This window comes from Pteropus alecto, unplaced genomic scaffold (assembly GCF_000325575.1).
Source record: "Pteropus alecto unplaced genomic scaffold, ASM32557v1 scaffold67, whole genome shotgun sequence".
Taxonomy (NCBI): Eukaryota; Metazoa; Chordata; class Mammalia; order Chiroptera; family Pteropodidae; genus Pteropus; species Pteropus alecto.
The window spans coordinates 10,407,501-10,425,076 of NW_006441061.1; the positions used below are offsets into that span (position 1 = coordinate 10,407,501).

Here is a 17,576-nt window from a genome sequence, read left to right on the forward strand (position 1 = left end):
AGCACAGAGTTTGTGCCGGGGGCTCTGCGGGCTGGTGGAGCCCTAAGTGCCAGCCGAGAGGCTTTGCCCAGGGAGCTGACACGCTGGACCATCGCACCTCTGCTGTGCTGTGCTTGTGGCAAGAAAGGCCCTGAACATGGGTGGCGGTGGCTCTGTGGGAACCGGAGGGGATGAGGAGGCCGGAGGTGGCGGGAGAGGCAGGTTCCGATCAGGCCGCGCACGCTGCTCTGAGTGCAGCAGCGGGGCAGAAAGCTCCTCCAGACGCTGACGACCTCGCCCGTGGAGAGCGGTCTCGGGGGCAGAGACGGGGCAGAGACCCGGCGCCGTGTGCAGGCGGGAAGAGGCAGGGGCTGGGTGTAGGGCGACGCTGGGGAAGGTGTGTGTCCCTTGAGGTGGGGCAGGAGGCCGAGAAGGTCACAAGCTCAAGCTATGGGCCAGGCTAGGCCTGTGACTCCTGCAGGATGGGGATGGACCCGTGGCCGGAGCCCCCAGCATGGGAGCCCCTGCCTCTGAATGGGGTGGGAGGGTGGCAGGGAGGGCACACGCCTGGGAGAATGCAGCTTCAGCTTCGCTGGCGGTGAGCCTGCAGACTGAGGGGGTGGGAGGGGGGTGGCACGGGGGTGTCGACAGCACGCACTGCACCGCTGCATGGGGCAGGCGAGCTCAGTCCCGAGGGAGTGGGAAGAACGGGGAATGCGGTGACTTTTCGCGGGGGCGCGGCAGGCTTCGTCAGGGTGAAGGAAGGGCTCGAGGTCCTGCGAGAGGCGCCAGGAACCAAGAGCGGGGAGTGATGGGAAAGGAGCAGGCAGAGGCCTCACAATGAAACTCAGAGCTGCTTAAGGGAAAGACAAAGGGAGGACTGGGTGCTGACACCACCCCAGAGAGGGCTGGCCTGCTGGGTGCTGACGGTTCGCTGGGGAAGCCGCAGCGAACGCGCACTCGGAGCCAAGCGGGACGCACAAACCCTGAGCAGAATGCCAGACGCGGGCGCACTGTGTGAGATCTCACCCCAGAATGCCGGGTCCTGCAGGAGGGTGCGTGCGATGGGAGGCCCCTCGTGAGCAGCGACGCCACGAGGTCTGGGAACAGCAGCCCTGACGCATCTGAGGGCAGTCCATCGGTAGGACCCAAACAGGAGCTCCGGGCTCCAAGCTGAGGCGGCGCTGAGGACACGCTCGGACAGGACCCAGGCGGCCACCGCCACCCCAGCTGCGGGCTCGCAGACGGCTCTGTGTTTAGTACGGCTGGCGATATAGAAGGAAGGGGACGTTAGACGAACCCAAGAAGAAATAGAAAGCCCGAAGTTTCAGAAATGGAACAATCGAACAGCCACCTGTCCAAGTCACCATGTTCAGCTAGTTTTACAAGTGAACCCTACTAAATATTTTAAGAAAAGAGTCTTCCTGGTCTCAGACAGACCACCCCCGAGGTTCAAAGGAGAGCCCCCAGCTCGTGTCTGAGGCAGAGTTAGCCTCATAGGAAAAGACTAGACAAGCACAACACGTGAAAAGAAAAATACTGACTGCTATCACACACACACAGAGGCAGAAGCATCCCGAGGGGACGTAATAACTGATCAGGTGTAGAGATGCTTGAAAGTCATCCTACTACCAACCTGAATTTATCCTAGAAATGCAAGATGATTTGACATTAGCAAGTCTGGTAATGTAACTCATCATCTTAACAGATTAAAGCAGGAAAAACCATGTACGACCAGAAAAAGCGTTTGAACTATAGCAAATCACAACCAACAGAGGATAGACAGAATAATATTGGCAAATTTTAATTGTCAAATTAACAAGTGGGCAATGAATACATAGGGATTCATTATACTCTCTACTTTCTGTGTGTTTGAAAAACCCTATAATAACATTTCATTTATTCCAAATAAAGTCTTAGGAGATTACGCTAGTATCAATGATCTTAGTTCAGCAAAACAAGAAAAAAAATGAAATAAAATTTCTCGGGATTGACAAGAAAGAAAAATATCATTACTGTATATGCGGAAAACTTGAATGTCATTATTGCAGATGGTGTGGGACAATTTGGTTATTCAGAGAAGAACATGAAGTTGGATTCCTACCTTGTACCAGATTTGAAAATCAGTTTGGATAGATTAAAACCTAAGTGTGAAAAGAAAATGTGAAAATCTAGAAGAACATATGGAAGTACAATGCTATTAACTCAAGGCAGGGAAGGGCTTTTTAAAAAGATGAAAAGCACGGGTCGTAGAGGATGCTGTTGACAGATTTGACTGGTAAAGACTTCTGTGCGTCAGAAGACACCACGGAAAGATTAAAAACAAAACAACGAAAACAAGTAATAGCCTGGAAGGAGAAATTTCCACAGTGTCAGCAAAGAACTGACAAAGGATTAGTGTCCAGAGCATATCGAGAATGTCCACAAGACAAAAAGACAAATAATGTGGCGGGCAAAGGGCATAAACAGGTCACGTAGGAGAGGAAACTGGCTGACAAACCTGCACGAACCATTATCAATTTTACCAGCAGTTGGGAATGCACGTTAAGCCCACAGTGAAGCAGCCTTTCCACCTGTCAGTCTAGCTGAAATTAAGAACGACATCATCAAATTTTAAAGACGATGTGGAGAGACGAGGGTTCCTTCGTGCTGTGGATGGTTGAGAACCACTCTGGAGAGTAATTCCATAAGTTCTAATCCCTGGAACTCGGCATAAGCATTTCTCTCCGTAGGGACTGGAGGCAGGAGTGTCGTGCACAAAGAGACAAGTGTGAGACATCACAGCAGGTTTATGTGTAAGAGGAAAACACTGACAGCTCCTGGATGCTCGTTAGGAGAATGGGTGAGAAGCACGTTACATCTGTGCATCCGGGAGCGGGGTGACCTGGGATGAGAGGCTTGCACACGGGTCAGTCTCACGTAGTGCTGAGCAAAAAACAATAAAAAACCATAGCATGTGATTGTGTTTAAATAACAGTGAAAACAGGCAAAACAACATGGCACGTCCGCAGTGGGAGGATAAAAGTGTGCGTGGTGGTGACAAGCATCAGATTCAGGTCGCTGTCCCCCGGGGGTGGGCCAAGGGGGAAGGAGGCCAGCCATGGACCTGGGCGAGGAGCATCAGCTGCACTTCACTGTTTTACTTCTAAAGCTGGGTAGCGGGTCCACAGAGGGTTGTTAAATATTATTTGTGGTACTTTTCTGAGTGTTTGAAATGCTACATAATTAAAAAATAAAGGGGTGCAGAGAGAAACTAGGTAAACATTAACCAAGAGGAGTTGATATAAAACCAACGAAGGCCAAAGCAGAAGCTGTGGTGGACAAGCTTTAGTGAAAATGCAGGGCGCTTCGCCTGGTGGGAACGTGTGGGTGGGCATCACCTAGTGGGAAGAGGGAGGTGGGGCGCAGCTCCCAGTGGGCGCAGGGCGCCTGCAGCCTTGAGCTCGTGGACCTAACAGGCCTGGAATATGCCGAGCAAAGACATGCGGGCATCAAAAGGTGAGCGCCTCACAACAGACTGATCGTGTGCTTCTGTCCAGTGGAGGGTGAAGCCGACGAGATGAGAAGGGGCGTAAAGAGCTCAGGCAGCCCGCGTGTGTCTGCTGACACGGAGCTCTGCAGCCAGGGAGCAGGGGCCGGAGCCCTCTCTGCCCGGGGCACACACACTGTCCACAGGAATCGACCCAGGATATGCCTGCGAACACGCGAGAATCGCCGTCCTGCACGGCCCATTCTCGGTGCGATCCCACTGGACAGAACGGCTAGTGAAACGGGATCTGACACCTTCCCTGTCTTGGAAAGCTGGAGGACTGAGTTAAAGAAGGCATCGCAGCGGACGCTACAGGGCACTAGAGCTGAGCAATAGCACCGGAGCTATGGGAAGACGCCGAAGCAGGGCTCGGAAGGAAGTGTCTCATCGTGAAAGCAAAGAGCAGAGCAAAAGACTGAAACTAGCTAAATACTCACCTTAAAAATCTCGAAAAAAGAGTAATAGAGTAAACCAAAGAACAATTGAAAGCAGGAAAAATGATAAGAGCAGACATTAATGAAACAAAACTGAAAACACCTAGGTAACAAATTCATAAGAAGCTTGTTCTCAAAAAGAGTAAGAAAATAGATAACTTTATAGCAAGACTGAGCCACCAAAAAAGCACATATAAAAAGTATTGCCCAAAAGGAAGACATAACAAAAAGGGAGATATATTGTCTTTTAATCCCAAAAGAATGTTCTGACACCTGTATGCCAGTAGATTTGAAAACCTAGATGAAACATCCACTTATTGGGGAAAACATCAGCTACTTAAATTAGCTCAAGGTGAAACAAAAGCTGAGTAATTTCATAACCAGTAAGAAATGGAGCCCACAGCCCTGCTCCTGTTTCCCGCCTGCTGCCCGGGGCCTGGGGAGCCACAGGCCTTCTGAGAACAGAGAGCGAGCTGCTCAGGCCACTTCAGAGACCAGGCGGGGACACCGTCGGCGAAGCGAAGTGCAGAGCCGAGGGTGAGCCCCATGAGTAGCGCCTGCGTGTGCCACCTGGCGAGTGCGTGTCTGGACGTCGTCAGCACACAGCAGCCACCTTCAGACTTTGTTCAGTGAAGGGACACGTCAGCCGTCTGAAACAAAACCTTCAAGCACTCAGTCCTCCTGTGTATAAAATAGAAGCGCGTGGCTGGACCGCATTTATCCCGGCAGTGCGAGAATTCGTCAACATGAGCCCCTGTCTGCAGGTTAAAAGAGCAGTGAGCTGTCACTAGATGTGGGAAGCCGAGACACCGATGTGATAAATCTTCTCACGGTAGGAATTGATAGGATTAAAAATAAACCACAGCAAGGGAGGCAGTGCCTTTTAGTTGCGGATTTCATTTTTTGAGGGAGAGAAAACATTCTAAAATTGTGGTGATGGTTACTCATACCCAAATATACTAAAACGCGTTGAATTATACACATTAAATGAATTATATGGTGTGTGAATTATATTTCAAAGCTGTTATTAAAAAAAAAAAACACATAGCAAGCATCAGCGATAGAAGACTGCATGATGGTCGATTTCATGTGTTGGCTCGACCTTGCCGTGGGGTGCCCAGGTGAAACGGGACTTCCGGTGCGAGATTGGCATTTGAATTGGTAGACTGAGAAAGTGGGCGCTCCCCCTCCCCCCAATGACAGTGGCCCCTCTAATCTCCCGAGACCTGAGCAGGACACGAAGGCTGGGTCAGGGACACCTGGTTCTCTGCCTGACTTTTCTAGCTGGGACCTTGGCTTTGTCCACCTCCAGCTCAGACGTGGACTGACACACCATCATCTCTCCTCGCTGACCGTGGTTCTTGGGGCTTCTCGGCCTTGTTCTCTGTGTGTATCGCCTACCAGTCCTGTTTCTTTGGAGAACCCAGGCTAATACAGATGAAAGGCATTAAAATTAAAATAAGGGTGCCATGATGTAGTAACGACATAAGAAAGGGGTAAAAAGACTGGAAAGGAATAGACAAAATTATTATTTGTAAATTATGTGCTTATTTACATAGAAAATCCAAGAGAGTCAATTCCAAGTGAGAGGATTTACCAGGACTGCTGAGGACAAGGTCATCCTATAGAAATATAGCTTTTCTATATAGCAGCATAATTCAATTGGAAAATTTGGTTAAAGTGAAAGATTTTATTTGCAGTAGTAACAAAAGCTATAGGGCGCCCCGAAATGAATCTACAGAAAGTACGCATGACTTTCATGGGTGCGATTATAAGTTCCCACCCCATTTCTGGCTGAGCACCCAGGGCAGATCCCTCTTTCGAGGCATGACCCAGCTCAGCAGCCATGTCATTCTGGAAGTGTCTCTGGAGGACCCCAGGCCTACCTTTTCCTCCACCATCCCGTGCGTGCACGCTATGCCCGTGTGTGTGCAGGTGTGTGCCGGCGGCCGCACAGGCCTGCCCACGCTGCTCTCCCGCAGATCTTGACCGGGGAGGACTGGAATGCCGTGATGTACCACGGGATCGAGTCGCAGGGCGGAGTCAGCAAAGGCATGTTCTCGTCCTGCTATTTCATCGTCCTGACGCTGTTCGGAAACTGTATCCTTCGGCTTGGCAGCGGGGCCGCGGCCGGACAGTGGCCACTGCTGGTTCTGACCCTGCACACCCAGGCGAGGCGTCCTGGTGGTAGGGCCTCCCCACCCTGCACCTGTCACTCTGTCTGGGGTCTGAGCCCCGTGCCCTGCCGTGGGAAGGCCTCCAAGCATGTCTGCGTGGGGCTGTTACTCTCCGAGTGGCAGCCAGCCCTTGTCCTGCCTGTCCTGTGGGCTCTGCTGCAGCCCTGAGCTGGCTCGCCTGTGAGGCAGGGCCCTGGGGTGCCAGCTCCCCTGAGACCCAGGGTGCCTTCCTGCCAGAGGGGTCCCTGACCAACAGGGTCATCATTGTCCTCTGCAGAGCTAACTGCTGCTCGAGCCCCTGGTGGCAGGGTGTGAGTCCCTGGGCCTGTGGTGACAGGACTCAGGTCTCTGGGAGGCAGGATTCAAAGTGGGACAACTTTGTCCCCAGAGGACATTGGCCATGTCAGACAGTGGCTGCCGTGACTGAAGTGGGGGTGCTGCTGGCACCGAGTGGGCAGAGGCCAGGGCTGGTGCTCATGATGGATTGTCTGCCCGGAAGTGTCAGCCCGCCAGGGAGTGAGCGGCCTTCGTGGATGGCCACAGGGTGTGCAGGGACAGCTCCCAGGCTCGGCTCCAAGGGCCTGGGGCACCACTCCGAGGAGCACAGGGGCACAGCTAGCTGCTCGTTGCCGAGATGAGCTTGTAGGAAGAGGCAGCTCCAGTGACGGGAAAATAGGAGTGACCCAGATCAGAGGCACAGGAGGGCCTGATCCCGTGGAGGTTCCAGGACAGGCCATCGGGCTCTGCGTGACTCTGGGACCCTGGAGAAGTTCCCCTGTGGTTTCTGTGTCTTCATTTCTGAAGGAAGTGTGGAAGCGTCATGGCTCCTGGGCGCTCAGTGGGATGAGGTGGTCCAGGTGGAGGCCTGGGGCTGGGCACTCAGTGCTGTCACCAGCAGCATGGCTTGGACAGTTGCTTCCCCTGCCACGCTGGGAACAGGGCACCTCGAGGGAGGGGCCAAGGACTTCACTTTGAAAGGGGCAGGTGTCTGCGAGCCTTGCCTGCGCCCTGGGGTTCAGGAGGTGCTGGTCGTGGGTGGGTTTACATGTCTGTGGCTTGCCTCAGGTGGTCTCTACTCATGGGGCCCAAAGGTGAAGGAGGTCCATGTGCCCACAGTGAGAGCGGACATGTTTGCCTGCAGGCTGGTCACGGTGGCCAGAAATTGGGGAAGTGGACAGAAGTCGGCAGTCATGGGCCCTCCTGGGAAGCCAGAGCAGGTTAACCTAACACGGCCTCTGAGCTTTGGGCCTAGCAGTTCAGCCCTGCAGAGCTGGGTTGGGGGAAGGGGCCCTGTGGGCCCCGGGGGAGACCAGGGACACGAGCTTGACGGGGGAGGATTGGCAGGAGCAGCTGTGCTGGGCTACCTCTGGGGACTGCAGGGGCCAGAGGGCCTGGGGGCTTACAGGGGACGTGGATGCCGAGGGAGGTTGATTGGGATCTTGGGGGGCCCTGTTTTCTGAGGGGGGCCACAGTGTGACCACGTGGTGCTGTATGGGGACAGAGGATTCCCTTCCTTACCTGGAGCCTCCCAGACACCTTGCTGAACGTCTTCCTGGCCATCGCTGTGGACAATCTTGCCAACGCCCAGGAGCTGACCAAGGTACGTAGGCTGGGACCAGGTGCAGAAAGCGGTGGGGGCCAGTCCACGTCACTCTGGCCAGGGCCAGAGGCCACACGGAGGGCCAGGTCGTGCATCAAAACCTGTGTGACAGTGTCCAAAGAAGTCTCCTGAAGGTAGTGGACAGGCAGAAATCAGGCTGCCACTTGTGTGCAGGGTAGTGGCACTGAGAGATGCCATGCCAGCAAGGCAGATGACCACGGGGCCTCTCCCGGACGAGCTGGCAGCTGCACAGAGCCGCCAGAAAGTCAAGGGAGGCATGGGGAGCAGGGTCCTGCCAGGAGGTGCAGCAAGATAGAGCCCTGAGCGTGTGCCACAAACACTTCACGGGACTGACGTGTGAGCAAGGGACGCGGGAAGTGCGCCGTGGGGGTGCCCAGCTTTGAAGATAGCTGTGTTCGTCCCTGGGCGGTGAGGAATCAGCTGTGCTCCCGGCCAGCCGTGGGTATATACCGTTCGCTCTTGGGTGTGCAGGCCAGCACTGTCCTCAGACGAGGGGCCTGGCTGGCGCCACCTTCTCTGCAGGGCTGGGCCTCAGCAGAGTGGCGCCTTTATGGATGTGGATGGCCCCAGGGGATGCCGGCTAACGAGTTCCTCTGCCGGGTGCCTGGTGGGGGGTGTGACTACACGTCTCTCCTGCGGTCTCCCTCCAGGCGCCGCAGCTCCCTGCGTGGTCACCCTCACAGCCCTGGACCGTGCTGCTGGGCCGCCTGCTGTCTCGGCCTCGGCTTGTGTGACACGCACCCCAGCGCCCATGCAGTCACACCATTTGGGGACAGGTGCTGTCCTGTCGCAGACACTCGTGTGCTTGCTTGGAAGGGCCTGCGTGTGCACTTCCCTGTGCGTGGGTGACACAGTCCAGTCTGCTCCCAAGACTCAGCTTGTCCTCATCCTGGGGCTGAGCTTGACTTGGGCCCTCCCCAAGGAAGGCAGGCCCAGGGGCCTCCGCAGGCGGCGTGCCTGCCCTGCAGCCGCTGCTGCCCCACCCGCCCTGCAAGCTGCTCCAGGTGGGGCCTGCCTGTGCCCCCAGGCCGGGCGCTGGTGCTGCTGGTGGTCCAGCCTCCTCTCTCTGGCTGCTGGCTTCCGAGGACCCGGCCATCCTCCCGGTCTGTCCTTCCTGTTGTGAGGAGAGGCCGGATAGCCTCGCTGGCAGTGGTCGCTAGAGCACGGCCAAGCCTCTGGCTGGGCTGCCTGGGCTGGGGGCCCGTGAACCTAAAGGGCACCTCCTGGTGCCAGCATTTTCGGGCCTGTGTCAGCTGGGGTGCCCGGCAGCGTCGGTTGTCTGGCGCCAGCTGGCCTGGGGCGGGGCGAGCCTCAGCTGCTCAGGCACTGCCGAGGGCAAGACACGCCGAGGCAGCGCCATCCTGGCCCGGCCTCCACGCACAGGTGCTCTGGCCGTGGTGCCCCTGGAGTTGGAGCTTAGGCGGGGGCTGTCTGGCCAAGAGCCCCAGGGGACAGGGCTTGACCCCATCCTTCATATTCATATGGATGTAGTCATTTTTTTTCGAAGTGGAGATAAATCGGTTGAGTTTGTGGAACGGCTTCCGAGCGAGCAGAGACGTGCTTTGCTCCGGGGCGGTAGGCCTGGGGAGCCGGGAGCCCGAGGAGGGGCCCCTGGCGTGCTCCGTGGTGAATCTCGCTTCGCCTTCTGTCTGGGGCCCAGCTGGCAGGCCTCTTCTCTGTGGCAGGGAGGCTGCAGGCAGCTCACAGGCTGAGTTTTTGCCATTATTGTGACCCTAAGAACAGATGCAAGGACGTTTTTGGACATGCTGGGAGTGCCAGCCCCAGAGGAGCCAGGTGTCCTTAGGACCGGGTTTGGGGAATGAGCTGTCTAGCAGGGCCTGGAGCTGTCTGTCTGGACCCCAGGAGCAGTATGCGTTGGTTGGTTTTGCCTGGTGACCTGGGGTCAAGGCCCCATCAGTGAGAGGGGCAGGTGGGACATGTGTGAGTGCAGCCTGAGCATGTGTCAGAGAGCTAGGAGATTGTCTTGAGGGACTCGGTGTAGAAGGGGACATAGGGCCAGGCAGTACAAGTGGATGTCCAGGTGTGGGGAGCATCAGGAGGGACGTCTCACAGTCACAGCTGGGACAGGTGGACTTACCCAGTGGGTCCAGGTAGAAGATTGCAGGGGCTGAGAGGTGGCCTGCTGGACTCGCTCCTGGTGGCGGTTCCTGCGGGCAGTGCTGGCTGGGACGCAGGCTTGGGCGCAGCCCCGCCCCTTTTGCCCTTGCAGCCCTGGGACAGATGCTGACTGTTCTGGTGTGACAGCTGCCCCTGGGGGTGGAGCCGGGCTGGATGAGAGGAGGAGAACTTTGCATTTAGAGCTGTCCAGGCCCTGGCTGGGTCCCCAGGGCTGGAGCTCCGGAGCGGGGTCAGGGTGTGCCTTCCGACCACTGTGGGAAATGGCACGTGGAGACAGAGCGCTGAGGCAGGGGACTTGGGGACTGTCACCTTGAGCAGCTGCATAGAGGGGATCCCCGGACACTACCAGGGAGCTTATGTGGGATTGGCGCTCAACGCTGGAGCACGGGTGGTGCCAAGGCGGGACCCAGACTCTTGGCCCCACCCGTCCAGGTGGCAGGAGGGACACAGAGGCCACGGGGTGGGGGTGGGGCAGCTCTGAAGGGCAGCCCCGAGCTCTCTCTGTTCAAACAGGATGAAGAGGAGATGGAGGAGGCAGCCAACCAGAAGCTTGCCCTGCAGAAGGCCAAGGAGGTGGCTGAAGTCAGCCCCATATCAGCCGCCAACGTCTCCATCGCTGCGTAAGGCTCGGGGCCACCGTGGGGCGGCGGGGCTGCCCCAGAGTCCGCAGCCAGACGTCAGCAGGGCACGCCTTGTGGGGCTTCTGCAGAGGGCCCCACGCCTTGGCAGGGCACGGCCTCTCCTGGGCCCTGGTTCCTTCCTCCAGGAGCCTTGCCCACAGGCTTAGCCCGGGTGGTGAGGCGTGTCGGGGGGCGGGGGCTCTGCCCTGGGTGTTTGCAGTCTCAGTGGCTCCAGCGTCCCTCTGAGCCAAAGCCCACAAGTCAATCCGTCTATTTTACACATGACTTTGTAGAAGTGAGTTTTGTGAGCCAGAGGGTTCTGGGTGGTATGTTAGAGCCCACAAGACTCAGTGCAGCTTCCAGAATGTCTGAGGTTTTGGTGTTAGGTCAGGGGTTGAGGCAATTTCTCTGACGAGGAGGGGTGAAGACAGGACCAAGGCCTCTGTGCAGACTCTGGTTGCCCCCGGTTCCACTGAGCCCCAGGGCACATCCCAGAAGCACATCTGGGGCAGGGACAGTTTGGTCCTGGGGCCGAAGGCTGCAGGGGCTGGGGTGGATCAGCCCGGGGAAGGGCAGGTCTGGAAGAGGGAGGGAAGCCCGGACCAAGGCCTGGCTCCAGGGCAACCGTGAGAGCGCAGGGGAGGTCTCTGCTGTTGAGGGCTCACCGTGGGCCAGGCTGAGCTCACGCTGGAGCTTCTGGCTCTGCCAGCCCCGAGCCACCCCCACACCTCCCGTGGCCCATGCGCTGTAGCCGGCCTCCCACTCTCTCTGAGCACTGCGACCATGGCACCACGAGCAGCCACAGCCGTGGTGACACGTGCACCTGCGCTGCCAGGCGCGTGTGCTGGCACGTGGAAGAGTCTGCTGGGAGTGTCAGTGTACAGCTGCGAGACGGTGTGTGCATCTGGTTGCGTGTGCGTGTGCACGTTCGAATGTGCTTTCTAGCAGCCCTATTCTTACTTGGTGGTCACCAGGGCGATGGGCTTTTTTCTGGAAAGCTTTTTGCAGAGGACCAGTCTCTTAGCCAAGCACAGAGCACTGGCCTTTGGAGCTGGAGGAGGCCACAGGCCCCCGGGAGCCCAGGCAGGACACAGCAGTGGTCACCCAGTCAGCCGCTGCGGCCGAGTGTTTGGCTTGTGTGCTGTTTCATCGTCTGCCTGGTTTCCGCTCGGCTGCTCGCTCTGGGGCCGCGGGCACGGCAGGCTTCCCGCCAGGGCCCTCGGCCGGCACTCCGAGCCTGCGGGCTCTGCTCAGCGGGCGGCGGCGAGCCTTAGCTTGTGTGATTTCCGGTTAGAATGGGCCTTCTCTGCTGTTTCTGGAGGTGAGTGTGTTGTCCCACAGCTCCTCTGCCTGCTTGTCGGGGGGTGTGTGGCAGGGTGTCTGCTGCCATCTGGGCTGAGACCTTGGAGAGGAGGGTGCTGGGGCCGTCGGCATAGCCACGGGGAGCGCGGTGGGCCACCTGAGCGGGCAGTCTGGCAGTGCTTCCCCCTGCCCTGCTCCCATCGGGGACACTGCTCTGCAGGAACGGGCTGCCCTGGCACCCCAGGCCTGGGGAACGCACCCGCCCGCTGCCGGCCTGATCCCTGCTGTGGCACTGCCACTCCCGTGGGAGAGGGTTCCTGGGGGCAGGGTGCTCGGTCTCACAGGGCCCCTGATCTGTGTGGGCTTGCTGCGTCACAGCCGGCCGGGGATGTGTCCAGGTGTTGGACTAGCTGTGGGTTCTCCTGGGATGCAGGTCTAGGCCTCAGTCCTCAGGTATGTCCTCAGCCCATGTTGGACATACACTTGGTCCCATGTGGTCACCAGGCCCCCGGGCATGTGTGGTTGTTCGCCTTCTTTTGTCCTACCAAGGTCTCAGAGCTCCTGCTGTCTGTCAGTTTGTCTGTCTGCCTGCCCACCCCCCACCCCCCGCATGGTCCTGTCCGCCAGGTGAGTTGGCTGGCAGGGCCGGCGCCTGCTGCTCCCCAGCAGTCATTTCTGTGGTGAGATGCTAGGGTGAGGTAGAGCCAGGCGTGTGGTCTGTGGAACGGGAGGACTGGCCGAGATGCTGTCTGTGACGCATGGGTGCTGAGAGGACCTTGGTGTCCTTGGCCGTTAGAGCTCCCTTCGGTGCTCCGTGCAGCTTGACAGTGCCCTTGGGGACTGAGCCTCTGTTCTGGGACCCACCTCAGGGATGCCTGTCCCTGGGGGGTTGGCTGGGGTTTAGGTGGCAGCCATGTCATGCTCCTGGGGGGAAGGGACACTAAGGCTGACGTGGTCTTCCTGGTGCTTTGTGCTTTGTGCTTTGCCACCCTCATCATCACCTGACTTCGCAGTGTTGGCGCACACATGCACGTTCACACTAGCAGGTTAACATGTGCATGTTCACACCCCTATGCACTCACACTCGTGTTCATACTCACGTTCTGTGTACACAGTCACTCACACTCTCACATTCACACTTATTCACACTCTCATACACGTTCACACACACGTCATTGCTCATTCACACTTACATGCTCGCACGTGTGTTTACACTCAAATGTTCTCACATAAACCCACACATTCATACACGTTCACACACTATCACATGTGTTCACCCACTTGTTCACATTCAGTGATCACACATTTACACACATTCACACTAATGTTCATCCCCACGTGCTCACAAACACACTGACATACACTCATTCATGCATTCACACTCACATGTTCAACTCAGTTCTCACACGTTCACACACATTGACATGTTTGCACATATCCACACAACCACATGTTCACACCCACCTTCTCGCATTCACACACTTTGCCGCTTGCTCTCATACATGTTCACACTCACACATTCACATTCACTCTAACACAGCCTCATGCACGCAGCCACACAGTTTCACCCACCTATACCCCCTCACGTGCTCATTCACAAATTTGCGCACTGAGTCACACACACACCTCTTTGCCCCCTGGGCCTGCAGTCAGGTGAGCTGCTCCATCCTCCTCGTGATTACATGCAGACTTGTCCTTGACAAGGAGGAGCTGGGACAGTGCCTGGTCCTCCCCAGGGGAGCCACTTTGAAGGGACAAGATCGTAAAGAGATGCTTAGCTTCCAGAAAGTCACTTGGAAGTGGAGGGAGGGCTAGTGATGTAACCTGTTCGCCCAGGTGAGCTGGAAGCACCTGGCTTAGAGCTGGGGAGCTGAGGGGCCGTGGCGGGCTGGGACAGAGCGGGGCGGTCAGGCAGCAGGGCCCAAGTGACACGTCGCAGGTAAAGCTCCAGGGTCACCCAGCTCTGCTCCGTTTGGAAGGCACAGAAGGCACGGCGACCGCACGGGCCGCCCTGGGTCGGCGGGCTGCTCGGAGCTGTGGGGTAGGCGGTGCCAGTTCCTAACCCAGCTCCCCGCGGGGCCGGCGCGTGCCGAGCTGTGGCCGACGGGTCCCCAGACGCCTCTTGTCTCGCTGCCTTGGCGGGGTTTGCTGTGTTCACTTTGGTTTCACTTTTCTGCCGGACGCTCCTTCTCTCTCAACTTCTCTTTTACCCCGAGGTCTTGGCTGGTGACCATCTGACGGACGCACGCCGGCCTCCCGCCCAGACGCACCCTGCAGCCCGCACCCAGCCCGACGCGGCGTGCGCGTGCTCTGGTGCCTCGCAGACGCTCTGGTGTCCTCATTGTGCTTTGTCTGTTTTGCTCGCGCAGTTTTGTGAGGCAGACCCGAGGTCCTGTGTCTCGCAGCTCATCTGTCTCCAGTGTAAACTCAGCGTGAGTCGCTACGACACCCACCGTGGCTTCATAACAACACGCGCGCGCCCTCCACGCCTAACTCTGCTTCCCACCGAGTCATTTGCTTCCGGGGGCAGCTCCAGGCCAGCCGCCTGCAGCCTGGCGGGGGACAGTGGGCCCGCTTCCTGATGTCCTCAAGTCCTGCTCACGGGCCTCGAACTCTGCGCTCAGCCCCCCCTCCCCTCCTTCCGGATCTCTGTCCTCTTGTCTGCCGTCTGTCCGTGTGCCATCACTCTGGTGTCTGGAGTATGTCCGCTTCTCCTGAGGTGACCGCCGCTGCTGTCTCCTTGTCCCATGAGGTGGTGCTGGTTAGGGGCTCACTGTGGACATTCACGGGTCCTTCTGTGCCATCCCTTCCTTGCTTGGGGGGCGGGTGTATCTGCGACCTTCAGGAAGTCCTTGTCTAGCATGAGCACAGCCGCTTCCAACAGTGAGGCTGACATCAGACCAGCGAGAGCCTGACGTGCAGCCGCAGAAACCCCAGGGGGGCCCTGCTCGGGTGATGCCAGTCTGGCTGGGGCCGCGGTCCTGGGAGGCTTGTCCCCAGGGCTTTCTCCTGAGGGCGAGGCTGTGCCCTGCCTGGTCCTGGTGGGAGTGGGTGCTCCTGGCCCTGCTTGGCCAGCACAGGACTGGGCTCTGCCCCCCGTAGTTCCTTGGGCTGCTGGCTGTGGGCCCGCTGCCTCTCGGGGGATGAGGGCTGGAACCAGAGACTGGTTCACAGGGCGTAGTCGGATTCGGACATGTTGGTACCCATGTCCCGTAAGGGGCCACCACACATCAGCAGCCACAGGCGACCAGCTTTATCAGCCCAGAAACCGCAAAACAGGACCATAGCACAGGGGCGCCCACAGCACCTGGGCCATGGGTACGGCTCCCCCTGGGGCCCCTTGAGGAGCCCTCTGAACGAGGGCTTGGCCAGTGGGAGTCACCGGCCACAGCGGATGGTAGAGTGGAGGGGAGCCCAGCCTCGCTCGCTCGCTCGCTCTCGCGCTGCCGCGACCTCGGAGCAGAGACTGGTGTTGGTGCGGCTGACGCAGACACCAGCGCGAGGGCACTGGCCCGGCACACAGACCCAGAGACACGTCCAGAGAGGGAGCCAGCAGCACGGCCAAGGGGCGGGCGCTGCAGACAGTGGCACTGGGGCCCGGAGCGGCAGCGAGGCCCAGCTGGGGCCGGGGCAGGGCCAGGCAGAGCAGGACGGTCCTGAGGGGACCTGCAGTCCAGTGGGCAGGCCAGCTCTCTGTGGCCTCGAGCTGGTCCTGAGGAGGGAAGGAGCTGCAGAGGGCACAGCCGTCCCCCTGGGAGCCTACCCCATCTGTGCTGCCGGCCACCACTAGTCCCATCGTCTTTAGTGCCTGTCTGTTCTGACAGAGAACCGGTCCCCGGGACTTGTGGATGCATCAGAGCAGGTCGCCAGCCTGCTGACCAATGGCTCAGAGTCCAGGCCATCTCGGAGTGCCGGCCTGATTGGGAGACCCGAGGCAGGGACCAGCTGTCAGCCCTCATGGGCTCCTACGCCTGGGGCATGGCTTGTGTGACTGCCGTCCATTTTCCATGGGTCAGGCCCTGTGTTTGCTGCCAGCTGGGGGCGGGGAGATCCCTTGGGGCTTTAGGTTGAAGCTGAAGAAAGGGAAGATAGGTTTGTGGCAAGGTGACCCTGGGAATGAGGCAGCAGGGGTTCCGTGTGTCGGGGGGCAGGCCAGGGCCTCGGTTGGCAGCTGGAGGGGGGGTCAGCAGATATCTCCCACACGTCGCCCTGCCCCCACCCCTGTCCCATGGGGGCTTCAGGTGAGGGATGGACATTGCTTTTTCTGCCCCCACAGCGGGCCCAGACTTCACCTGCAAAGGGGCAGGACTCATCCATTCCTCTGTCCAGGCTAACTCGCCTCCGTGTGTGGTGAGTCACCATGGTGCCAGTGGCCCAGGGCCCCAGAGTTGGTGGCTGGGCAGACCCAGGACCCTCAGGCTGTGGCTCCAGGCTGTGCTGTCGCTGTGCTGGGTCTGGCTGAGGCCTCACGTTCTCTTTAGATACTTTCCTCCTTGCCTTCGCGCGCGTCCGATCTTGGCTCCGTCAGTGACTCACTGTGGGACCATTTGCGAGTCTGTTCTCTGGGCTCAGGGTCCTCATCTGCGATGTGGGGCTGGGGCAGCACCTAATTCCCAAGGGAGCCGTGAGGGTTGGATGAGGCGGGCACTGCGCTAGAGCATGGTGTGGCTGCCGAGCGGTACAGACATCACGGCCACCGCTGTTCTCACACCCCCAGCACAGGGCAGAGGAGGGAGGGTGACACTCGACCTCAGAGGATGTTTCTGCTGGGCCCGGGTGGGGCTGTGGTCACCTGCTTTGGGGTTTGGGGGCTTTATCCAGCCGAGTCCAGACATCAAAGGGCTTCCTGTGTGCCCTGGGCTGCAGGGCCCACACGTGACAGTGTGAGGTTGGTGGCCTGCACAGTGGGGGTCGAGCCTGGACACAGCCTCTCCTGGCACTGCTCTGGCTCTGTCCCTAGGGGAGGGAGGGCACTCCATGGAGCCAGGAGACAGGAGGGTGGCTCCAGCCCGAGACTTGATGGCTGGGCTCCTGGGAGCCATGGGTGCGGAGCCCGGCGGCAGTCACCTTGGTGGCAGTGACACCCGGGGAGCAGGTCCTCTCCTGAGGGCCTCTGACCCCAGCCCCTTGCGTCCTGGGCCGCCCCTTCCACCTGCCTGGGTCCCTGCCAGTGGCTGTCACCCTGGGAGGGCCCTGCCTTTGGCAGCTCTGCGCTGCTGCAGGGCCCTGGGCTTCGGCCCTTCCTGAGTCCTGTGGGCTTGGACGCTGTCCCCCCGACCCCCCCACCATTTTGGCCTTCCTGGCGAGTGGCCCACCCGCCCTGGAAGCATCCTCCACCTCATGCTGGTGCCTGTCATTCCCATCGCCTGCACCCCTTGGCCTCGGGCCACTGTCCACTTGCTCAAGAGTGGCCGTGGACCCTCTCCACCCAGGCCAGTGCTCTTGGGTCTGTAGGGTCTGAGGGTTCCTGCTGCCCGCGCCCCCCTACTCCCCGCGTCCACTGTGCCAACACTCCATGCTGCGTGTCCATCTGTGGCTTCCCGCGACTCAAGTGGGGCGGTGCGAGGCGGCCACTCATGCTGGCCCGTCTCCCCACAGCAGGCAGCAGAACTCGGCCAAGGCGCGCTCGGTGTGGGAGCAGCGGGCCAGCCAGCTGCGGCTGCAGAACCTGCGGGCCAGCTGCGAGGCGCTGTACAGTGAGCTGGACCCCGAGGAGCGGCTGCGCTACGCCACCACGCGCCACCTGCGGCCCGACATGAAGACGCACCTGGACCG

General features: G+C 58.9%; 1 protein-coding gene across 1 annotated transcript in view; it reads left to right on the plus strand.

Annotated features, from left to right (window-relative positions):
- Nucleotides 1-17,576, plus strand: part of CACNA1B (calcium voltage-gated channel subunit alpha1 B) — a 123,815-nt gene that overhangs the window by 35,105 nt on the left and 71,134 nt on the right. Inside the window, exons 14-17 of the mRNA XM_025051272.1 lie at nt 5,925-6,042; nt 7,652-7,719; nt 10,393-10,499; nt 17,400-17,574. Of these exons, the coding sequence (XP_024907040.1) occupies nt 5,925-6,042; nt 7,652-7,719; nt 10,393-10,499; nt 17,400-17,574 (468 nt within the window). The remainder of the gene's footprint in view (nt 1-5,924; nt 6,043-7,651; nt 7,720-10,392; nt 10,500-17,399; nt 17,575-17,576) is intronic.